The sequence below is a fragment of the Mytilus galloprovincialis genome, chromosome 10, assembly GCF_965363235.1.
Source record: "Mytilus galloprovincialis chromosome 10, xbMytGall1.hap1.1, whole genome shotgun sequence".
Taxonomy (NCBI): Eukaryota; Metazoa; Mollusca; class Bivalvia; order Mytilida; family Mytilidae; genus Mytilus; species Mytilus galloprovincialis.
Genome location: NC_134847.1, coordinates 4,455,322 through 4,482,127, shown reverse-complemented (window position 1 = coordinate 4,482,127; position 26,806 = coordinate 4,455,322). Strand labels below are relative to the sequence as shown.

Sequence of the window (26,806 nt, the reverse complement as noted above, 5' to 3'; positions counted from 1 at the left end):
AAACAACATCGTTTTTGTATGTAAAACTCATTACATTATCTGCTTGATAAACGAATTAGGTATTGACAATTCACTTGGAAACTCAACATATACACTCACGACACTTACCAAAGAGGAAATCCTGGATAATCATAGGTCTGTTCTGTGTTCCTTTGGAATTTCAACCAAAGATGAAGAACTGGATCTTCCATCACTGTATTGGATACCTAAACTACATAAGTGTCCTTACAAACAACGGTATATTGCTGGGTCTTCCAAGTGCTCCACGAAACCTCTTTCTAAATTATTAACATCTATTTTATCAGCAATCAAAGACGGGCTTCAAAGTTATTGTGAAACTGCCTATTCTAGAGGGGGCGTGAATCAGATGTGGATACTTAAAAATTCCAAAGATCTTTTAGAGTACATACAATCTAACTCTCTTTCATCTTGTAACAGTATTAAAACATTTGACTGTTCTACTCTGTACACTAGTATTCCACATTCCAAACTAAAAGACAAATTGAAAGAGTTGGTATTGCTTTGCTTCGTAAAAAAGAATGGCCAACGTAGATACAAGTATCTTGTCTTAGGGAGGGATAAATCATACTTTGTAAAGGATCACTCTGATTCGAACAAAAAATTCTCTGAAACTGATATTATCAAGATGCTTGATTTCTTGATTGACAACATATTTGTTACGTTCGGAGGACGTGTTTTTCAACAGACTGTCGGCATTCCAATGGGAACAAACTGTGCCCCTCTACTTGCCGACTTGTTACTTTATTATTATGAGGCTGACTTCATGCAGGAACTTCTTAGGAAGAAAGATAAGAAGTTAGCACTATCCTTTAACTCTACATTTCGCTATATAGATGATGTTCTTTCACTAAATAATTCAAAATTTGGTGACTATGTGGAACGCATCTATCCAATCGAGCTAGAGATAAAGGATACTACAGATACAGTTAAGTCGGCCTCATATCTTGACTCACATCTAGAAATTGACAATGAGGGTCGGTTGAATACAAAACTTTACGACAAAAGAGATGATTTCAGCTTTCCAATTGTGAACTTTCCATTTCTAAGTAGCAACATTCCAGCAGCACCTGCATACGGGGTATATATCTCCCAATTGATACGATATTCCCGTGCTTGCATTTCCTATCATGATTTTCTTGATAGAGGGTTGCTGCTCACAAGAAAGCTATTAAACCAAGAGTTCCAAATGGTGAAGTTGAAATCATCCCTTCGTAAATTTTACGGACGCCATCACGAGTTGGTTGACCGTTATGGAATAACCGTATCACAAATGATATCGGATATGTTCCTTACGTCGTAACTACAATCCCCTTCCCTTTCCTGAATGTGACCTACCGAGTTAGACTATTTACCGGATTTGTTATCACATAAGCAACACGACGGGTGCCGCATGTGGAGCAGGATCTGCTTACCCTTCCGGAGCACCTGAGATCACCCCTAGTTTTTGGTGGGGTTCGTGTTGTTTATTCTTTAGTTTTCTATGTTGTGTCATGTGTACTATTGTTTTTCTGTTTGTCTTTTTCATTTTTAGCCATGGCGTTGTCAGTTTGTTTTAGATTTATGAGTTTGACTGTCCCTTTGGTATCTTTCGTCCCCTTTTGTGTCTTATGAATTCATTAGCTATGAAACGAAACAACGATAAACTGATGAGGAAAACAAATAGTTGACTAGGATAAATTAGTAAACACTATATCTTTTATTTACAATGGTATTTAATTGATTTGAAAGTTTACAAATCGATGAATGCTATCATTTACATAACAATTAAGTAGAAGAATGCACAAAAACAATAACGGACATTGTTTTTGTTTTATAAAGGTCTTTTTGCAATTTACTTCACAACATACTGCCGGCCATTTTTTCATTTATATTTGAACGTATTGACTCATTCAGTTTTGACGTCAATGTCTGTTCCGCTTTTAAATGACATTTTATTTCAATGCAATTGACCTGTGACTGTCGAAATTATTCCTACAAGGTATTCCTATAAAGCTTGATATTAACATTTGCTCTTTGAACGTTTTTGTTTCGAATGGGTGCATCCACAAATTGTAGACATATTACACTATGACATCTGGCATATGTATTTGATTCTTTCCGTCTGGGTTGTACACTATGACATCTTGCATATATGTTTGATTCTTTCTGTCTGGGTTGAAGAGATTGATAAAGATTTGAATAAGTCCTGTTCTCTTCAAACGGATTACTATAACCATCAGCATCTTCCTGTAGGTACGGCTGTTGCGGTGCTGGCAGTAATGTCTGATACGGATTTAAATACCGATAGCTTTGTAACATGAGGGAGCCGGACGTCTGTTGATCTTCTATTTCTTCATATTCATGAACACTTGCCCTTTCTGTTGAATTGTTTCGATGTATTTCACCGTCATCGTAAGTATTAGCTTCAATGTCATTTGGATTTGTACTTTGGTGTTTTTTTAAATTTCGATTAATGTATGCCTTTTGATATTTTTCGTATGCACAATAGCAAACAATACTCAAACTGATAATAAGGAAAATTCCAACTCCCAGCAATGAATAATTTGTAACATCTGTATTCATTATGCCTACAAACAAACACAATTAATGCTGTTAGACACCTTTCACTTTGGTCCGTTAAATTTGTTATCACGGCGTCAAAGGCATTAAAACATCACACACATGAACTAAACCTGTTCAATATCAAATCAAATCTTTAACCAAAACATTAAAATATGCTTAATATTTACTATTTAAAAATTTGGTAGATACATGTGATATTCTGGAATATATTTATGAATATTTTCTTTGTTCTTACTATTCGATTGCCGGGTAATACAAAAATGTTCCTCAAATTGGAATAGCAATGTTGTTGGTTTTTACAATCGTTGATTGATTGAATTATTATAACGCTAGCAGATACAATTGTGTATTCGAATCACAAACGTATCACTTGAAATGAGAATACGAAATCCAATGTGCATGAACAATTCTAATATGACCCCTAATATAATTTTTTAATTACACAATGTAAACAATCTTATATAACAGTTAATTTATGATAAAATATCCCCAATCAAGCGTTTAAGGCAAAAAGTAAAGGGTTGGGGTAATACAAAATTTTATTACAAGTTTACTCTATTCGCGTTGTTTATTATTTAGTTTTCTATGTTGTATTATGTGTACTATTGCTTGTCTGTTTGTCCTTTTCATTTTTAGCCATGGCGTTGTCAGTTTATTGTCGATTTATGAGTTTGACTGTCCCTCTGGTATCTTTCGTCAATCTTTTACAAGTTCGGGGCATATAAATGTTGAAAATATGCCTCACAGCCCTATATTTAGACCTTTGAATAAAATAGTAGCGCATATCAACTTTCTATTCTAGGGGACAATTTTTCACAAAACTTCAGAGTAGAAGTGTCACAGTTTCAGCCGCAAAGGGAGTTCCTATCGGTAATTGAATTGTCTATATTTACAGAAATGCAACATAGCATCGTGTATATTTTCTTTACAATAGTAAGCACAAATCGATCTCCCTTAGCTGTTCAAATCTGCCAATCCCAACACATTTTTGTTCTTTCTCCAAAATTAAATTAAAGTAATTTTTTATTTTGTGTTTTCTTTTTTTAAGTTAAGTAACATTAAATACCTGTTGTACTTTCTGTTGTACTTTCTGTTGTTTTTGCTTTTTTCACTGTAGTAGTAGAAGATGAAATTACTTCTTCTGCTATTGTTTCTGATTCTGAAAATTAATTGTGATAAACAAAAGATTTAAACAAGCATCCAATTCATCATGCATTTGATAAATGATGACAAACATACCGTTTGTAAATAGAGGTAATAACTGTTCAACAAACAAACAACATCATATTATGAATTGTCTATCAACAATAGATAATGTTTTACATTGTCATTTTGAGGCCTTTTACAGCTGACTATGCGGTATGGGCTTTGCTCATTGTTGTTGAAGGCCGTACGGTGACCTATAGTGTTGATTTCTGTGTCATTTTTGGTCTTTTGTGGAGAGTTGTCTCATTGGCAATCATACCATATCTTCTTTTTTATATATAACTATACAAATAGATAAATAGTAATGAGAAAAGAATATTCTTAAATCAAATTTAATTCTTTTATTTGTTAAATTCATTGCATAACGATTTCATATGTTTGTCCGACATTATTTTTGTTATTACATGTGAGCATTACTACTGTTTTGTGTACTTCTACATTTCTTGTTCCGCGAACAATTTGAACCTTCAATGATTGTAATTTACCTGTACTTCTTCCAATCAGAGTTGGTTGTTGTTCAACATCATCAACATTTGGTATTGTTGTCATCTCTGATAAATATGCAATTACAAAATTTCAAAATACTTTAAAAGACTATATATCAAATAGACAACACTGAGTTTAGTAGAAATGTACTAATTTAAACAGTACGATATGATTTTATGTATACTACTTCCAATTAAATATAGTTAATGCCCAGTTATAGGCCAGTTCCGTATACGGTAGTTTGTTGAATCTGTTTTTAATACTTTACCTTGGATTGGATAAAAGTTAGTGTTAAAACATCTTAGGAACGAAATATTTGACTTACGAAACCCACATCTTCTTTAATTTATAAAACCAAAACAAAATTTACTAAAAAATGCTAGAATAAAAACAAATAATACATGAAATAAATTATTTACAAATATATGATTAAAGAGAAAGATAGACAGTTCGCGAACAAAGTCAAAGATCTCAAATAATCTCTCTTTGTAAAGTATATTAACTAATAACAGGAGAATAAATATCCACAAAAGACCCATTTCTACTTGTCAAATTTAACACAGGTAAAACTTTTGTGTATACATGCGAAACACTTGCAAGGAATATAATAATTTCCCAAAAAATCATGTAGTTTCATATTTGATTAATAGTTAAATTTGGATGAAAACGTAATGCACAAATTTAAAGCCTATGTGATGTGACTACAAGACAAGTAAAGAAGTTGATCAATCGAAAGATTTACCAGGCTGTGTAGAAAAAGTAAAATAAATAAAATTACCAAATTCTAAGCGGAAAGTGCCTAAGCAAATGGCAAAATCTAAAGCTCAAACTCATCAAACGAATGAATAACAACTGTCCTGAAATACATCTTGCAATTGCGGCTTGGTAATCGTCATGTGTTAAAGATAACGTTGAATTGTTTCGATTTTTCAAATATATAGACCATTTCAATCTGATTTTTTTTCTCTAATTATCATGTTTGATGTCATTGTTCGTTATAGTAACTTTCGCCACCGTCTTTGGTCTCTGTTTGATCCCAAACATGTATATAACCTTCAGTAACCATGCAACCTTAAGTTTCCAAACTACCCAAGATTTATGTTTATGACCCTGAAATTTTTACTGCAATGAAATGTAAGATAAGTTAACTACAACTGTCAAATTCAAGGGAATATTTTTTTTAACCTATTTTCGTATGCAACTTGGTGTGACGAACTATGATTTTGTGGTATTACATCTGTCAACATAAGTTGTATTATATTACCTTTGCAGTTATTGAATGTATGGTAAATTAACAGTTCGACTTTAGCATCACATCTCGCATCTGAATTTCCGAAATTATTATTTTTTAGAAGAAAATCCTTCAATTCTGAACCATGGCAAGTTGAGCAGTCAAAAGGATTATCGTGTAGGCTCCTGTTAATACATAAAACAAAAATGAAAATAGTATTTGACTGGGTGATGATTTACTGGTTCGCTATTTTTCAGACCAGTCCATCTATAGACGGGTGTTTAAGGATAGACTCATAAATGGAGCGTCCAGTTAAGGCCATTGAACCGCTTAAAATATGTAAAAACTTTATTTGTATCCTTAAAATAAAAAGGGAGGCACAAACGTTGATTTTCTTGTAAAACAGATACCTCTTTGTAACAGGAAAACAGCTAGCAGCAGTTAACACATTTTTTTTAAATTGTGAAAAAATTTGACGACAACAGTAACTAAATATGCATTTAGTTTTCTCGTTTGAATTGTTTTACATTGTCATTTCGGGGCTTTTTATGGCTGACTATGCGGTATGGGCTTTGCTCATTGTTTAAGGTCGTACGGTGAGCTATAGTTGTTAATGTCTGTGTCATTATGGTCTCTTGTGCACGGTTGTCTGCTCTAAAATCTGGGAAAAAATCAATGTTGTTCACCTGCTGTTTGACCGTGTAATAAATAAAGGCAACAGTAGTATACTGCTGTTCGAAGGCATAAATTGATGGGGAGAAAACATTCCAGGTTACAAACTTAAACGAGAGAAACACATGAACTATAAGAGGAAATCAACGAAACAATAGAAACACTGAAGTTCAACAAAAACAAAAGACCCAGAAACAAACTATAAGATAACAACTGCCATTTTTCTGACTTGGTACAGGACATTTTAAGAAAAAAAAATATGGCTAGGCAAACCTCGCGCTTTAATGGCAATTTTAAATGTAATATTAAAATGGCAACATTATATGACAGGACTACAGTCCAAATAAATGCAAGAACATTCAAGACAGAGAAATACACAAATAAACAAACCAATCGTACATTTTGACATGCTAATAGTTATCAAGATACCAGTTATAAATGCTAAATTTGATTGCGAAAAAAAAGATCTCATGGACAATATTTTATAACAGCTAGATATATAACAATGTTGGCAGATATTAAAAAAAGATTATAGCCTCATTTAATGAGATCCAGGTGGCGATGGAGTCAAGTTGGATTGTATGCATATAGACAATTATCTTCAAAAGGTTATGAGATATCATATTCAGTTCAGTTATCTGTATGAACCCTTTAAATATTTGACGCTGCTATCACATTTTTCTTAGTATTATTGTAACCAAAGGATTTTTGGGGAAGCAGTATTTTCACATTCAGGATAAACTAAAGACACATCCACAAATTGGTGTATTTTAACAATGGAACCGTATGAAATTTGCGCTTGATAAGAATCAGAATTGTATCGTGATATAGCGATATTTGTTTATACAATGTACATATTTTATAATACATGTATAGTGAATCTTGTAAATGGCCCTAAACAGGACAAAAAATAGACAGTCAGATTTCAGATGCTCTTAGCATATGATAGCTCCATTTACTTGTCATGTTAGTTACGGGACTTCAAGAATGTCAAATTGATGTAGTCCAAAATATAATACTGTTCTAATCAAAGTTGTTCAAATATATCTGCAAGATTGATAATGATACACACTTATTTGCAAGGTTTGTTTTATTTCCATTTAATTTAAAAAAATCTGCTAACCCTACTCTAGTAAAAAGTAAAATAATGAAAATTTTAAGTAAACAATTTTGTTGTCAATAAATAGTGTGCATCACCATTGAGCACATTCCATATAATATACAATCAACAAAGAAACGATACAATGCAGTGTATTTTCTATATACAATGAAATTGGATGCACTATACCGAGGTAATTGATTGAATTATTGGTCTAATTTTTACAGAGTGTTATTTTTCATCAAAACCAATGATTGAAGGTAAAAGCGAGATTTTTTTTGTTGTTGAAATTTTTGTTATTAAAAAATCGCATTTTCACTTATCGATTTTAGAACTTCAAACTTTTAAACTTAAACCATGGTCTTTTGTAAATTGTGAATGCCTTTGTAGAAATTTGAATACTTAATTTTCAACTTCAAGATTTAGTGCTGACTTTTGTCATCATTTTCCGAAAATTAAATTTGACCCCTGTCTTCAATAACTCGGTATTTTTTAAATTTCCAATTTAGTCACATTCTTTAAATCATAAGCATTTGCTTTGTAAATGAATGTTTTTCATTGGATAATTTTACAGTTTTTCCTATTTATTATATTTTATGATAAGTTTTAGTTAAAAGATGTGTATTGTTTTTTGTTGTTGAATAGTATACTAAGCTACCTTATCGCTTCTTCTTGTATTTCTAGAAAATGGTACACTTTACAAGTTAAGTGGTACATATTTATAGAATTTATAGAATTTGTAGAATTTTTAATCTTATTGTTTTCAAATAAATTTATTTTTTGTGAGAAACGCTACAACCAGAAACACACCAGAAACAATATTTTTTATGTAATGATATTAAATTTTATAGCAAAAAGTAAAACCCTTACGGTATAAAACGCAAAATACAAACATTATAGACATGTACACATGTAACATACAATACATGAAAATGTTCTAAATAATTGCAAACTCCATACAGCGTTATCGTTCGGGTCATACTTCCCTTTCTCTACAAAGAATTGTTTAATAAAAATGACAATTCTATGAATATCTTGAATCATTTCGTTGATAATCAAGCGCAACCACAAGAATCTTGTGATTTTGAAAAGGGCTGATGGCAGTGGTGTAAAGAAGCGTAGCCAGATGTCACCACTGTTTCGGAGTTTGAAATAATTGATGTTAATAATACTAATACACTGTATATACGTTTATAAATATTAGACTAATGTGCACCTTATTTTCGCAATTCCGTTGACTGCTTTATATAGCCTACTACAATAGACATAATATCTTTATTGGGATCTAAAATTTATTTATTAGTTTAGAGTTTTAGTCAAAGTGGTTAATGGAATCAATTTACTTACAATTGTCTGAGAGCAGTCAAATTTTGAAAGAGTTTTACGTCTAGATTGGCAATTGTATTGTTGTGCAGGTACCTGCAAAATAAAATTTGTGAAACGTTTTGTTACATAAGTGCTGGCATGTTCACTTTTATGCAAACATATCAGCCTTTGAAAAAGGAGACAAAAATAAGTTTAATAGATCTGTTATATTACAATTGTGTCTTTGGCAATTCATAATTTAATGGGGTTCGTATTGCTTATTCTTTAGTTTTATATGTTGTGTCATGTATTCTATTGTTTGTCTGTTTGTCTTCTTTCATTTTTAGCTAGACGTTGTCAGTTTATTTTCGATTTATGAGATTGACTTCCCTCTGGTATCTTTCGTCCCTCTTTTACTATAACTATTCGGTTTATTTAACATATTGTATACACCTTATCGCTATTCCCGGCTGACCCGTCCGCTTGAACTTTTGACGTCAACAACAATCACTTTTCCATTGTGGCGTCAGACATTTTGTTTTATGACGTCAAAATTTTAAGGGAACCTGTGTGATTTCCAGCAATGGCGGACAAATAGCGATAAGGTGTATTATGCATTAACCTGAACGTGAAGTTTTGTAAAGCTGTTTCACTTGATAAAATACAATTTGGGCAAGTTTTATTTAATAAGTTAAAATTTTTATAGAGTTATGTCTCTTTATTTAGTTCATTTGTGAAATTCTAAATTTATAATCAAGTGAGATTGTTATTTTGTTTTTTGCAATATTTGTAGGCACTTTGATTACCGATTTCCAAGAATAAACATCTTCATTTACTAGAATTTTCTCTTGTTTTACACCATGCGCTAAAAGTCATGAGACATAGCAGAAAAGTCAGCACACCAGATCTAACATATTTACGTGTAGATCTGTTTTCAAACCCTTTGAAACTCATGCAACTATACTAACTGGTGCTCATCATACAAAACATACATATGTTTGCTTAAATGATATATACAAAAGTATTGTGACGTCATGTTATTATGACGTTAAAGTATTATGACGTCATGACGTTTCCAAGGACATTTATCTATAACATCTTTTCAATGTTTTAAAAAAGAATGGCAGCCATGTAGTTTAGAGGAATAATAAACAACTGAAGAAGGCCAATGGCCGAAACGTATTGAACAATTGGTTTATTTATACAATTATAAAAGATATGTTCCCTATTGGAATTTTGAAAACAAGGATAAATGATATATGTTCAATATCTGCTATAAATTGTAGCATTTGGTCTTCAGACGGGTTAACCGCTGTATCGATTATGCATTTGAATACAAACACAATTATTCTGTACACCAAATTATTTTCGCGACTTTAGCGAGTAAAAAAATAACGCAAATATAAGTCGTTGCGAATATGTTAAACCTGGATCGGTCCTTCAAGTGATTGGAAAATCGCGAAATTAAATAGCCGCGAAGTTGTCTAGAAATAAAGTATCCGCAAAAATAAGTTCATCGCGATATTTTCCAACAACTTTTTCTCAGTGTTGGCATATTTATATTTGGATCTTCTGACTTCGATATTTAAAACGTCACTTCAACATAACAATATTTCAAATTCCGATTCTTGTATCTAAGATGAGTTCATTTACACCACTGAATAGATGCCACTGCTGGATGTGTTAACATGTTTGTTAAATGTCAGCCTGTTTATTGCAGAAGAGAATAACTTTGTAAAGTTAACTGACAACGACAACGATGGACGGTCGACGATGGACTTATTTATTATGAAGAATCAGATTTAATATGATATCAATAATATCCAGAATCTTGATAATAAAATAAAAAGCAAACCAATTAAAGATGGTGGCAGTCATTTATTTTATTAGTAATATCTATGTACTCACAAGGATTCAAGAACCGTCAATCCTCGAAATTGATTTTTATCAAATATGGAAATTTTATTGCTGTAAAGGAACCTGAAAAATAACATTTTGAATGTAATTTTGAAACATATTTTAATTTTCAGGATAACAAACAGCTTGAAGTAGAAAGAGATGGCTAACATGGATGTGGGTAAAGATGTTTGTAAACTAGTTTATGTGTTATAAAACCCATTACATTTCGCTTTTTCTTCGACAAATGTATCAATTTAGATAAATGATTTTGAAAATATAAATTATTATCTAACATATTTTACACAGCTATAAAGATACCAGTGTGCGCAAACTTTCAAGAGAAGTGTAATACAATGTGAAAGCAAATAATATACACATGGTGGCCCATTTTTTTTTTATTTTTTTTTTTTTTTGCAGGATCAAGTTACTTACAAGAATCTCAAAGCCGCTAAACCTCGAAATAAATTCGCATTGAGCCTGGTAATTTTGTTGTTATCAAGGGACCTAGAACATAACATGTTTGAAATTTATTTGTTCTTTATATTTGTCACATTCATCAAAGCATGTGTCTCTTTGATCCATTCCCTGTTTCTTTTTTTTTCACTTTTATATTAGCGTGGAAAACAATATGTTACTATACATGATTTACAGCTGTTTGAGTAGTGATTGATATAAGACATAAATGCTAACAAATGTTGTTCATAACACAAAAAACCATTATTAACTAATGTATGACCTAAATGATTTTAACGTTATGAGTTCCATCTTTAAGATCTTTTTCATTCTTGTTCATACTTTTTAATGAGTATATTACTACAAAAGAATACATTTTAGTTTTTGAATGATTTTGCAATCGAACACATGCAGTATGTTAGGGTTATACGTCGATAAAATTGATTATCTCCTATTGCATTGTCAACTGCATGTTTATTTTGCATTGATTGTTGAACTGTATGATGTTTGCAAAGCAGGCAACACTTGCTAACACTTCTGGAGAGACGAGTCGTAGTGTAGTGGTTAAGTAATTGGACTACTAACACAAAAGTTCCTTGTTCGATCCCCGTTTCGGGATGAAAATTTTAGGGACTGAATTGTCGGCTCTCCGCTGACACCATTTGCGAGTATGGTCTTGAGAACGATGATAGTCCGGCGGAAGGGGGCGATAAATGGCTGACCCATGTTAAGAGAGAGACATATTTCTTGCACGAAAAAGACGCCCTTGTAGATTTCGAAAAAGAGTAGAATAATGCCGCTACAAGGCAGCACTCGCACCCGAAAGTGGAAAGGGGTTAATTTAAGTTTCAGTAACTTGTTTTCCATTCCCCTATGAATAAATATGTTTAAACTAACACATCTGGTCTTGATAACCTTTAGAATTCATCCGATATTTACAGTTCTTATGTGTAACATCTTACTCGTCTTATTCAATTTGAAATATGAATGTATTAGAGAAAATTAAAGAAATGTAAGAACAACAGATAGCGTAAGTTTTTTACAGGTACTTGTATCATCCGTGGTGAATGTGGTATTGTCTTGAGGAATTGCCCCACTGTATCTCTACAATTTATTAAATTGATAAAAGGTTTGTTTTTCCTTAGACCTGAAAGAGATTTAGGTTTTTAAATAATCAGACATATAATCTGATAATTGATCCATATTCTGAAAGTTTTTTAAAAATCTGAAACCACTAATTTTCAATAGTTTTTAAATCCTTTGATATTTACAGAGAGTGACTTTTTATAATTAATTGATTTTTTATATTGTTTATCTGCAAGAAAAATTATAGGCCACACGCAAACATACATATATACTGGTATTCAAATGAACTTAACAAAGAAATATTGAGGAACGAAGATTCAATAATCAAATTTTTGATGAACCGAAACTCCAATTTTTAAAGGGCAGTAACATTTTGAAGGAGAACAACTAAGTTTGATCGAAGAAGTTTACCTGCATATGTAAATGAGTTTTAAAAAAAAGTTTTAAAGTCATATGAAACAAGAGACCTGTGAAAATAACAAAATAACAGGACAACAATACAAATAAATGGGACAACATATAGCACAGAAAAACACATGAATAATAGCTAACAAAAGGTACCAGGTTTAGAATTTAAGTCGCCAGACGCGTGTTATGTCCCCACAAAACTAACCAGTAACGCTCAGATTATTATTGTATAACGTGTACAATAAGATATTATTTATTTCGTTGACAGAACGGTGTTGACGTTTCTTGACTCGCTATGCAACGTTGGTTTTCCTTATTGCACTTGCGCATTGCGATCATCAGAATTTAACGAGAAATGTCACGCTGAGGTTTCTTTATACAGAAAACATATCGGCGAATTGGATAAACTAGAGAATTATCTTCAGAAACTAGGCATTTAGTTAGAAATTAAAAAACGCATCCTTTTTTTTTTATTTGAAGTTTTATATGACTTAAACATATTATTTTGAATTTTAACTAGTTTGAACACAGCAACACATACTTTTCCCTTTACATTTCTTATTATATTTTCTGAGTATGACAGGAACTTTTGGTGAAACATCCAGTTTAGAAAAATAAAGTTGTATTAGTTTTAAAGGAAATGCAGACAAAAAATACTTTTAATCCCCTAAGTCGACTGTCTCCCTATTATATAACTGATGGTTTACCGATTACGCACTGCATTGGTTTCATTTTTCAAATGTTTGTTTTGTATGCAAGTTGGTAATGTGTGGTTTTGTCTTGCTTGACGGAATACCGAACATCGGCCAACACCGCACAAAGTCTAAAGTCCCAAAGAGGTTTGGTTCAATCAGGTTTCACTGTCTTAGTTTGTGATTATGACAGTTTATGGGGAACCACTAGCGGTAAGTCAATAATAATTGGTATGCAGTTGTATAACCGTTGTCATATCTCATTTTCACCGAGGTTATTTGGTCTTGCTCTCTCTGTCATGGTCTATTGACTTTGAAAATTTTGCTTACTTTTCATGTATTAGTACTAGTTTAGTTTGTGAGTAGTCATAGTTATCAAAGGTACCAGGATTATAATTTAGTACGCCAGACGCGCGTTTCGTCTACATAAGACTCATCAGTGACGCTCATATCAAAATATTTATAAAGCCAAATAAGTACAAAGTTGAAGAGCATTGAGGATCCAAAATTCCAAAAAAGTTGTGCCAAATACGGCTAAGGTAATCTATGCCTGGGATAAGAAAATCCTTAGTTTTCGAAAAATTCAAAGTTTTGTAAACAGAAAATTTATAAAAATGACCACATTATTGATATTCATGCACACCCCCTCAATAATGGTTTATTGGCTTTGAAGATTTGCTTAGTTTACATATTGTTGTTTGTGTTTAGGTTTATTAAAAGGAACTACTTTTGGGTCAATGGTATTTGGTGTGCATTTATATAAGCATTGCCACATCTCATTTCCATGGAGATTGTTTAGCCATGTACCTTCGGTCATGGTTCATTGACTGAATATTTGCAAAACCTAAATGTTAAAGTGTTGCCATTTTATTTTCAACACTTGCATTATAGAAATTACCAAAAAGCGAGACATATCTCTGCGATAACAGTTGATATTAATTATATTTGATGATAATTTGAAACAAACGGCTGTTTTGAATGTCATATGATCATCTTGATGGTAACTGTAAGATGAATTATTGACGTAGTAAACATAATATAAATAGTTACGTCACTGTTTTGTAATATTAGGTTGCGTATGAATGTTTGTTGTTGTTCTGTGGTTTGCATGTTGGAACGACTTCTATATTATTTGTTTTGCGTTTCTCTGTGATGAATATTCATTTGTGTGTTTGTGCTGTATTTATGTCACGTAGTGATGTTATTTCGACGATATTTTTAACATTGTCATTAAGCAGGAGGTTTTGCTAGCCATAAAACTATCAACCCACCATGTTTTTCTTAAATTGTCCTGTAAGTTAGGAATATGGCAGTTGTTATCAAATACTTCGATTCTATGTATGTTGAAGCTTTGTTTTTGTTGCACTTCAAGGTTCCTGTTATTCCTTTTGTTCCTTTTATTTCTTTGGTTTCCTCTTATAGTTTATGTGTTTTCCTCAATTTTAGTTTGTAAACCAGATAAGTTTTCTCTCTATCGATTTATGACTTTTGAAAACACCGGTATACTACTGTTGCCTCGATTTATATAAACAGCACATAGATAGGGCGATAGAGAAAATTGTTACCACGAGAAACCATTCGCCCCAAAGGCGAGGATTAACAATTTCCTCTACAACCCTCCCAAATGTGTGTTATTTAAATTAATTTTAACTTTGAGTTTGGTCTCTTATTATTTAGTGTACTACCTCGTCAACAAAGCAGCAACTCATGGCAGCATATTAGTTAGTTATATTAGAATAAAGTTACTTACAGTTCTCTGAGAGCCGTCAAACCGTGAAATAGGTTGACATACAAAAAGGTTATTTTATTATCGTTTAAGTCCCTGAAAAATAACAGTTAAAAGCATTCATTTTATGAAGCAATTACAAAACTACTTATTTAGAAGCGCCTGCATACGTAGAAGGTGTCTCCCAGTTGATATGACATTCCAGTGAATGTACAAGGAAAATGAAAATTTCACAATTGGGAAGCTGCAATCTTCTCATTTGTAGTAAAGCTTTGTTTTCAATCTCTAGATATATGTCTCGATCTATGATGCAGACTTACTTTGCCTATATTTATTGTATTCTTTATATCAAGTTCGATAAGATAAATTTGTTCAACATTGTCAACAAAGTTTGAATCATTTAATTATATATTATCATCTATGTAGCGGACAGTGACGTATAAGGATACAGGTAACTTCCCATATGAAGTCAGCCTCGTATTAATTGAGGAACAGGATCAAGGTTTTTTTTTTCAAAAAAGACATCACCACAACGGAACAAATATGTTGTCACTAAATGTTCTCCCATTTACTAGTATTTGTATTGTAGTCTTGTCATGTAAGGTTGTCATTTTAATGTTATATTTAACATTACCATAAAAGCGGGAGGTTTGGCATGCCACAAAACCAGGTTCAACACAACATTTTGTTCTTAAAATGTCCTGAACCAAGTCTGGAAAATGGCCATTGTTATATTATAGTTCGTTTCTGTGTGAGTTACATTTTAATGATGTGTTTCTGTTGTGTCGTTGTTCTCCTCTTATATTTGATGCTTTTCCCCCGTTTTAGTTTGTAATCCGGATTTGTATTTTCTCTATCGGTTTATGAGTTTCGAACAGCGGTATACTACTGTTACCTTTATTTTTCAATCAAGAAATCAAGCCTCTAAATAATGTTAGTCTCAGAGAATCAGAGTGATTTTGATACAAAGTGCGTTTTATTCCTCCCTTATTGAAGAAACTTGTGCCGAAGTTTGTCATCCTTTTTCATGACACATAGCAGGACCAACTCTGTCAATAACTCTTTTTGTTTGGATTGTGTAGTGTAAAAAAGACGACTGCTTTTGATATCATTGCAAGATGAAAAAAGTTACCAAAAGTACCTGGATTATAATTTAATACGCCAGACGCGCGTTTCGTCTACATTAGACTCATCAGTGACGCTCAGATCAAAATAGTTAAAAAGCCAAACAAGTACAAAGTTAAAGAGCATTAAGAACCAAAAATTCCAAAAAATTGTGCCAAATACGGCTAAGGTAATCTCTTCCTGGGATAAGAAAATCCTTAATTTTTCGAAAAATTGAAACAGGAAATTTATAAAAATTACCATATAATTGATATTCATGTCAACATAGAAGTGCTGACTACTGGGCTGGTGATACCCTCGGGGACGAAACGTCCACCAGCAGTGGCATCGATCCAGTGGTGTAAAAAGTTATCAAAGATACAAGGATTTTAATTTAATACGCCAGACGCGCGTTTCGTCTACATGAGACTCATCAGATCAAAAGAGTTGAAAAGCCAAACAAGTACAAAGTTGAAGAACATTTAGGAAATAGTATAGGATTATATGTACTCTAAACGATCTTTAATCTTTTTACCACTTATATTTTATGCCCTCTCTTGATAAGGTAGTTTCACTAAAAACGTTGCTACCCGGATTTGATTGTTGATGATATTGATGATTATTATTTAGAAAAAAATGTTTTGTTGGGCACTTAAAGACCAAGCAAAATAAAATGGTTTTGTAAGACACTATAGCGTCACTGATGAGTCTTATATAGACGAAACGCGCGTCTGGCGTACTAAATTATAATCCTGGTACCTTTGATAACTATTATCTAGTTAATGTATCAAATAAGGCGAATAAAGATCCATTTCAGGTTGACCTTAAACACGAAAGTATTTCCTCTTTAGTAAGTATCGTGGGGATATACGTCGGGTTTTCTAGTGATTTGTCCATAATACACTAACAAAAAAATTTCAAATTTTATCCAATTGATCCTCAATGCTCTTCATCTTTGTACTTGTTTGGCTTTTATGATTATTTTGATATGAGCGTCACTGACGAGTCTTGTGTAGACGAAACGCGCGTCTGGCGTACTAAATTATAATCCTTGTACCTTTGATAACTATTACCATGCTGTCAATTTTGTAAATTTGTGATTTTTCTCCCTTTTAAGTAAAAATTGCATATTTTTTCAACTTCTTTGTTATAAATGATTGAAAAATGCATATCTAAGAAATTTGAAAAGAAAAAAGGGATGTGGGATGTACATGTTTCTGGTAAAATAATTTTTTGTATCCCTCACCTATGTTTCAAAAATTCTGGCTAAAAAGACTGACATGATAGGTAATAAAATTTGAAAAATTGATTACTCAAAAACTACTCATTGGAAATACCCATTTTTTTCAGAGTTAAGTTTGATTATAACATTTTTTAAATTCATTGATATTTTCCACTTGTATCACATATTTTAGAAATAATTCCAGAACAAGATTTCAACGAGACTGAAACGTCAGAAGAATACATCCTTAACAGTTAAGTAACTTTGACACAAAAAAGCAACAAAATATGATAAAACTTTCTCATATTTACACCTACATATAGTTATGCAGGAAATGCAGACAAAAAATACTTTTAATCCCCTAAGTCGACTGTCTCCCTATTATATAACTGATGGTTTACCGATTACGCACTGCATTGGTTTCATTTTTCAAATGTTTGTTTTGTATGCAAGTTGGTAATGTGTGGTTTTGTCTTGCTTGACGGAATACCGAACATCGGCCAACACCGCACAAAGTTTGATTTATTTTCCACTTGTATCACATATTTTAGAAATAATTCCAGAACAAGATTTCAACGAGACTGAAACGTCAGAAGAATACATCCTTAACAGTTAAGTAACTTTGACACAAAAAAGCAACAAAATATGATAAAACTTTCTCATATTTACACCTACATATAGTTTTTTCAATTCAAATTTATTAAGATTGGTCCCCTTCATCTTTATTGAAAGTATGACAAAAAGTTTAATTGTGGAAATGTGATTTGTTTCATGTTTATAGCCAAAATAGGTAAAAATTGATGAAAATTGGGAAAATCATCAAAATTGGGTAATTTCAAAAGTCCGTAGCAAAACAGGAAGTGCATCACCATATGATTTTTTCTTCTACAATTAACATTTTACGGTCATATAAACCCAAAAAAACAGGAATAGAAAAAAAGTTTAATTCTAGATAATTTTGGCTTCTTAGAGGTGTACATCCTTAGCACAAACTTTTGAAATTTTGAAATACTTAGGCTTTTCTACATCAGGAATAAATTACCTTAGCTATATTTGGAAAAACTTTTAGGAACTTTAGTTCTTAATGCTCTTCAACTTCGTACTTTATTCTGCAATTTTAACTTTATTGGATTAGAGCGTCACTGGTAAGTCTTATGAAGACGGAACGCGCGTCTGGCGTGAAGAAAAAATAATCCTGTGTATGATGTGTTTAATCATAAGAACATCCTTAATATTTTTTTTAATTCAAAGTTTTGTAAACAGGAAAGTTTTGGAAATTATCATGTAATTGATATTCGTGTCAACACCTAAGTGCTGACCACTGGACTGAGCTACCCTCGGAAACTGTCACGAAATAGAAGTTCCTTCATAATATATAAGTTCTAAAAGGAAAAAATATTCTGGAATATTATTTCACCAATAATAAATATTACAGTAACTGTTCCTAACGGAATAAATGGTGGTATAGAATAATTGTTCCAACAGGAACATATTTTATGACAATATTTATAACAAAGTTTCCAATGGAACTTCTGTTAGGAGGAACAAATATACGTTGACACAACGTCTTGTAGAAAATATTTTTTGGTCGAAAAACAGTTACTTACAATGTTTTTAGAGCTGCCAAACCACGAAATGCATTTGCATACATTGACGAAATTTGATTGTAGCCAAGGTCCCTGAAAAATTAGCATTATATTGAAACGTATTGATGCATATTATTTTCATATTCCTAAACAAAAACAGAAATCAGTTCTCAAAGGTACTGATAGGTGTTTAGAGGACAATTACCTGTTATTATAAATTTATGACTGTAATGATTTACACAAATATTAACATGTTCAAGGCCTGTTTTAAAGTTTTAAAGCTCCAGACTTAAAGATATTTAATTATTTAGTTATTATTTTATGTTTTCCTATTCCTGAAAGATTAACTCTCTCTCTCTCTCTCTCTCTCTCTCTCTCTCTCTCTCTCTCTCTCTCTCAGTGAATGAGAAACACTTATGAGTAACCAAGCTTCACCATACACAGTAATGAAAACAACAGAGATAAATTAATAGAAAAATTAAACAAACAGTGACCTTAAGTGTCCACATTCCCTTTATTACGGGATATCCGTGACCATATTTTACGACAGTTTGAATTTAAAGCAGAGTAAATATAAAAAAAAAAAGATGTGGTGTAATTGTCAATGATTTAATGCAATGTGAAATAGACCAGCGGTAGAATCAGAAAATATTTTTTTTAATGCACCCACCGAACACACGGCTGAATTCTATATCACTGAAAAGAGAAAATTGTAAACTTTCAGACTAATGACGCCGTAATCACGAGAAGTGGTCGGAATTTTGCATAATTGAGGTCAAAGGTCAAACATTATATATTTCCAAACATTGTCCTAACTGTCAATTTTGGGGTAAATTCAGAAATTAAAATAAAGAAATAAAGCAGAGGACAATTTTTCATTCAGTATTTATGTAGCCTATATGGAATACCAGATTTTATTAAAAAAAACCAAAAAAAAAACCGTTATTTTTAACGTTAAATTGACGTTGTTTCTTCCTTTTCTTCCTTTATGACTTCATTTTGTTCCCATACAACGATGGCCAGGAACAATGGTACTAATTTTTTTTCATAAACATAAACATGAAGTCTAAACACGACTTGTTATTTTGAAAAATTTAAGTCAGGTAAAAGAGGGGTTGAAGTTATTTTCATTGATATCAGGTCCACTGGGTATTTCAGTAAATTTTCGAAATTTTCAATTCAGACTTAATGTCTAAAATATTTGTTTTTCACAATCAAAATGTATCTATATAAGGTTTATGAAATATATAAGCATCATATCAACGTTTTAGGCGTTATTTGACGTTCGTAATGTCACAATCGTCCTTTAAAAGCACACACAACACTTTCTGCAAATTGATTTTCCTTTGCACGTGCACACTTAATTTTGAAGGAAGTCAGATGAAATTTGACCTTCAAAAAATACCGGTTCAACACCATAATTTCTATCTTTCTGAACAAACTGTAGAGTCTATCCGATAGCCGACATGGCGATATATGCATTCATCCAGACTTTGGTTTGGAAAGAAGGCATAAATACGTGATGTTTAATTCATGCTTCACAAGGAAGGAATTGGACCTAGCTGGAATCTTTACAAGTTGCTAATCCAACCGGAACTTGTTCAGATTGTTATGGCAGCGTTTGAACTTTCTTTACAGACCACACAGTTTTGTTATGAGTTTTCGACTAAGATCTATCGAATCATCTATATCTAATTAAGAAATCTGGGACAAGTCATTGAACTGTTCACATGTTTCTTTCAGTGCATTTAGCATTGATTTTTGCATATACCCAAACTTCCAGTGGAAATTTAACAATTGATTCGAATTCTTTCTGACTGTCTCTTGTATTTTCAGAATTTTATCTTTTAACTTTTATTATTCGAGCGTCAGTGATGAGTCATTTGTAGACCGAACGCGCGTCTGGTGCATATTGAAAATTTCATTCCTGGTATCTCTGTTGAGTTTATTTACAACTACTGCCCCTCTCTAGATGTTCAAAATATCACAAAACAATGAAATTAACAAAAAAAGCACTTATAAAATAATATAAATATAGATAAAAACACTTAAACATGTTAAAGTGAAATAAGAATGAACTATTTCAATGGCTTGCACAATGATAGAATTGATCCGAATGAGACTTAAAGAAAAAAAAACGGCTCGGACCGCATTCCGGAATTACATAAATGGTTTAGCGGATTGATGTGTCCTTTCTAAATTAAAATTTTGTAAATCGAATAAGAAATGTTACAAATGAAAGTTGTTTTGTATAAAGTAAATATCAAAGAGGGACGAAAGACACCAGAGGGACAGTCAAACTCATAATTCGAAAAAAAACTGACAACGCCATGGTTAAAAATGAAAAGGACAAAAATCAAAGTGTATGTTTATGCCAAATAAACACAAATGAGGCGTTTTATTATTATCCTGTTATTTAAGAAAACCGGTCAAAATCGTGTTAACCACAACTACTGAAGTAAAACGGTTTTTAAAATGTTGACGGTAAATATTTAAAAAAAAATGATTATTGCCTATTTTTATCGTCAGTATTATATTCTTACATTTTCATATTAAACAGGAATGTGTCCATAGTACACGGATGCCCCACTCGCACTATCATTTTCCATGTTCAGTGGACCTTGAAATTGGGGTCAAAATTTTAATTTGGCATTTAAATTAGAAAGATCATATTATAGGGAACATGTGTACTTAGTTTCAAGTTGATTGGACTTCAACTTCATCAAAAACTACATTGACCAAAAACTTTAACCTGAACTTCACACTATCATTTTCGAAGTTCAGTTGACCGTGAAATTGGGGTAAAAACTTTAATTTGGCACTACAATTAGAAAGATCATATCATGGGGAACATGTGTACTAAGTTTAAAGTTGATTGGACTTCAACTTCATTAAAAACTACCTTGACCAAAAACTTTAACCTTAATCCGGACGAACGGACGCACAGACGAACCAACGGTACGACAGACGGACAGAAGAACGGACGTACAGACCAAAAAATATAATGCCCCTCTACTATCGAAGGTGAGGCATAAAAATAGCCGTAATATTGTGATTCATAATAATAATTAACATTTGAATGTATCAGTAAGTTTTGTCGTATTCACTACATAACGCCCTAAAAAGCTATTTTTACAGAAATTCGACCATACGATTTTCTTACGGCATGTTTGAAATATAATTTTAACATGTATTCTTTCATTTAAAACAAAATACAGGTGTGTGTTCATTGGGTGCATTAAACTCCTTAACTAAGCGTCTTTTCAGATTTCGCCGCTGCACTAAGATAAACAACTAAAATAACAACATTACATGACAGGAATACCGTACAAATAAATGCAAGAAACCTCGGGACAAAGAAATACAGAAACAAACAATACACTAGTATATTTTGACATCCTAACCACAGAATAACAACGAACACGTAAAACAACATAGGACAGCACACAAAAACCACACACAAAAACACCACGAACTGTTCGTCACACGACAGTATCAATGAACCACATCAACAACAAAAACTACTGAACATCAGATTACTGACTTTGGACAGGTGCAAACACAAACAGCGGGTTTTGACATTTAAATAGGTACCAATCTTCACCCTTATCTGAAACAATAGTGTAACATCACAACATAGACAGACTATTGTAATGACTTAACTCTATCGAAAGACATATTAACACAAGTCAACATAAATTGAACGAATAAATTTGATCTATGACACAATGTAAATACAAAATCAAATAAGGGGTTAGATTTTTAACAATGTCAGAAAAACATTCATAACCGTGAACAAAATGCCGGCAAATAGAATAATGTACACAGGTAAATGAAAATGATGTTGTTGTAAGGTAAACAGTATAAATGGAAAATCGAAATACTGTTTTACAAAATGAATAATTTTGTTGTTCATAGTACGAGAACAGAAATGAAAATTGATAGTCATACCAAACAATTATCAAAGCTTGTATATATTAAAATAGAAAGACGAGATATAACTAAATAGGTAAACATTAAATAGCAGAAATGCATTACAAATTGTGTCAAAAGGTCAAATTAACAAGTACGATTTGTGTGTACTCGCAATTACTGAAAGCTAGTTAAAAGCCAAAAGGAAATAATACTTAAAAACATATGCATCGGAGACAAACGTCAACTAAAACACATCCAAGAGATTTAGTATTTAATGTGATGGACAATCAAACAACACATAACTTGTGCAACGCCAAAAATAAAAGTATCGACAGGCATTATGATAGTTAGACAAAATTAATGCGGATGTGTATATACATCCCGTTTGAAAAGACAACAAATTATGTCCATATACCTGAGATATGCATTTCGTTTGTCAGATGCAAAAATGCAAAAAGATTTATTTTAAAAAGTAAAATCACAAAAATACTGAACTTAGAGGAAGATCAATTTGGAAAGTCCATAATCACATGGCAAAATCAAATAACAAAACACATCAAAAACGAATGGACAAAAACTGTCATATTCCTGACTTGGTACAGGCATTTCGCATATTTACAACAGAAAGAGAAATACTAATATTGGCAGATATCAAGAATAGCAATCATCAGTTTTCAAATAATGTTTTCCGTGTGTAGCCCATGACATCCCTGTTTGTTTACATGTATATAATAATATTATATTATTTTAATCAAATGATTTTAAGAGTGTCAACTTTTTTCTTTTTTTTCTATGTTCCACTCTTCATTCAGTATTTACTAAAGCACATTTTGTCTAAATTCGGCACATTCTAGAGCTATAACTTATTAATGTTCTTTTCAGTTTTATGAAACATTCTGTCATGTCGTTGTTCATCGATATTTGATAAAATATGTGATACATCTGTTATATAAACTTAGAATCCAATTGATTATTCTTATTACTAGATTTATTTCGCTTGACTGGGAGGGGGTTAGAAAGTTCGCTTATTGAAGACCAGTACATATATAGACAGGAGTTTTGGGATAAACTCATCAATGAAGTGTCTAGTTAATCGTCCCATGTCATACATTCAGTTCTTTCGTTTGTGCGTTTGGTGACACTGATAGGTAATTAGAAATCAATAAAAATTATAACGACAATCATCCTTATCATACACATCTTCAAATAGACTGTCCTTATGCAAATTAAAACATAAGCTCCGCCCGATCAGTTGAAATAACATTGGTTATACGGCAGAATAAAGCCTCGTAGAAATATAAAAAAAAAAAAAGAAACGCATGGCAGACATGAAGCTAGCAACAACTTGTAGCACATTTTTACGGAATTAAGAAACTTACAATTTTTCTAGAGCTGGAACCATTTGAAATAGATATGCGCCAAGTGATGAAATGCAATTGTGTTGAAGGTCCCTGAAAATGATATTCACAGATTTGAATTAAAAAAAAAGTTCTTATACATCATGTTAATACAAATATGAATAAAATTCTACATCTGGCAAATGTTAATCTAATGATTTTAATGATTTACATAAGAAGATAATATTCTCAAGGCCAGCTAAACAAGGGTTCACACTCTAAAATGTCTCGCCTGCTTTACTGATAGTTAATTTTATGTTGATAGCCCTATATATTGATCTTTACTACAAGTATCACATAATCATTCAATGATTCAGGAATATGAGGTCAAGGTCAGATTAACCTAAGCAGAAATTAATGTACTTCGTCAAACCATTCCATACACCAATTATAGATGAACTACTGCAAATAATTTCTTAGAAACGAACATCACCAGAAAAATTTAACATTGACCAATGAACCATGAACATAAGACCAGGGTCCATTGTAATTGACCTGTTGCTAATAATTCTATTCTGTTTCTGTTCTAAAATAGACCAAAACATAAAATCTTAACACTGAGCAATGAAATGTAAAAATGAGGTCAAGAGTAAAAGAAACCTGCCAAACTGACAAAAGCAACATAAAACATTTCAATACACCAAATACAGTTGATCTATTGCATAAAGCATGCGAAAAAAAGATCACAACACCAAATCTACACTGAAAATGAGGACAACATGTACATCAGATGACACCTGTCTGTTGGACCTCAAAGCTACGATAGAATATATAAAGATGCAGTGTAAACTATGACAACAATTGTCATCTATTTATCAAGGTCCTGGAAATATATCATTACGTATTTTTGTATTACATTTGTCATAATTATAAATACAAACAAAGGATATGCACAAAATCAGAACATACACACAAAAACACACACAAATACACACATAAAAAAATGGAACACATCTTGTATTGCTGTCCCTCATCACAAAGTCACAGTGAGGCATTCAACACGGAGCTTAACAACTCTTTCTTAACTGCAATTTTTAGACAGTCCTTAGCACAGGCTTGAGCGAGATTCTTTGCAAAAACTGTATAACGTCTTACAGAACCTAATCGGGACCGGAAAAAACATAGATAGTGAAAAATAGTACATAATTAAAACAAAATAGTTCCTTAGGTGAAAATAACTTTTCTAATACAACAACTAGTTTAACATGGATAAAATAGAAGTGTGATCTATTGTGGCGGGAAACAGCAAAACAAATGGGAATTAATGTTGATGCAAATAGTTATCAAAGCTACCAGGATTATAATTTAGTACGCCAGACGCGCGTTTCGTCTATACAAGACTCATCGGTGACGCTCATATCGAAATAGTTATAAAGCCAAACAGTACAAAGTTGAAGAGCATTTAGGATCCAAAATTCCAAAAAGTTGACCAAAATACGTCTAAGATAATCTATGCCTGGGATAAGAAAAGCCTTAGTTTTTAAAAAAATCGTGATAATTACAATCGTGTAAGAGCCGTCAAACCTCTGAAACGATAGGCCTCCAGTCTTTGTATTTTATTTTCGTCCAGGTACCTGCAAAATAAGATGTTTGAAACTTGAGTCTGTACTATATGTGAACCATTAGGAAATCCAAACAAAGAAGGACAAGCAGAAACATATAAATATATTGACATTATTTTCCTTTTGTTTAGTTTATGCGTAATTTATTTCTAGCTAAGGTGTTACATTGAAGGTAGCGTCAATAGAATACGGATTCAATGAGGTCAAATTATTCACCTAAAGGTAGATTAGCAATTTGATTGAAATACTCACAATGTTGTTGTTGAATATGGCACATAAGTTGGGACTTCGTTAAGATTTCTTTGTGCGCAATCAACACTCGAATCACTGCATGAACATTGGGTATCACACCATTGCATTGTGCTTCCAAAGCATGCAAAGAGGGTGCATGAGACAACAAATATGATAATGTAGATCTTCTCCATTATACACCTGCAAAATGTCTAAAAAGGTGTTTATTTTGTATGATATGTAGTAAATTGTCGTTTGTTTATGTGTTACATACTTGTTTTTCGTTCATTTTTTGTATAAATAAGGCCGTTAGTTTACTCGTTTGAATTGTTTTATATTGTCTTATCGGGGTCTTTTATAGCTGACTATGCGGTATGGGCTTTTCTCATTGTTGAAGGCCGTACGGTGACCTATAGTTATTAATGTCTTTGTCATTTTGGTCTCTTGTGGACAGTTGTCTCATTGGCAATCATACCACATCTTCTTTTTTATATTGACTAGATATATTTAAATATAACCTTGCATCAACAGCCTAGTAGTCAGCACTTAATTGTTGACATGAATTATCATTAATATGGTCATTATTATAAACTAACTGTTTACAAAACTTTGCATTTTTGTAATACTAAGGCTTTTCTATCACAGAAATAGGTTACCTTAGCTGTGTTTGACAAAACGTTTAGGAATTTTAGATGCTCAATGCTCTTTAACTTCGTATTTTATTTGGTTTTTATTTTTATCTTTTTTTATTCGAGCTTCACCGATGAGTCTTTTGTAGACGAAACACGTGTGTGTCGCATATAAAAAAATTAATCCTGGTATATATGATGAGTTTATATACCGGAAACGTACGTACATTGTGTTTTTTCAACCTGAGGTTGACTGCATATAGATTTAAGAAAACCTGTGTTGTAACATTCTAGCTATTGAATACAGTGTTTAA

General features: G+C 32.1%; 1 protein-coding gene across 2 annotated transcripts; it reads right to left on the bottom strand.

Moving 5' to 3' along the window:
- Positions 1 to 1,715: 1,715 nt before the first annotated feature.
- On the bottom strand, positions 1,716 to 26,058 carry LOC143049686 (uncharacterized). 2 transcript variants are annotated; one of them, XM_076223351.1, is made up of 12 exons: positions 25,885 to 26,058; positions 25,573 to 25,644; positions 24,053 to 24,124; positions 18,780 to 18,851; positions 14,871 to 14,942; positions 10,914 to 10,985; positions 10,491 to 10,562; positions 8,625 to 8,696; positions 5,540 to 5,691; positions 4,275 to 4,340; positions 3,650 to 3,742; positions 1,716 to 2,588 (listed from the first exon to the last, which is right to left on the bottom strand). In XM_076223351.1, the coding sequence occupies exons 1-12, from the start codon at positions 26,055 to 26,057 to the stop codon at positions 1,993 to 1,995; spliced, it is 1,584 nt and encodes a 527-aa protein (XP_076079466.1). In that variant the 5' UTR covers position 26,058; the 3' UTR covers positions 1,716 to 1,992. The 2 variants fall into 2 exon arrangements, with proteins under 2 accessions (XP_076079466.1, XP_076079467.1); XM_076223352.1 differs by having other exon boundaries at positions 2,134 to 2,693.
- Positions 26,059 to 26,806: the final 748 nt, after the last annotated feature.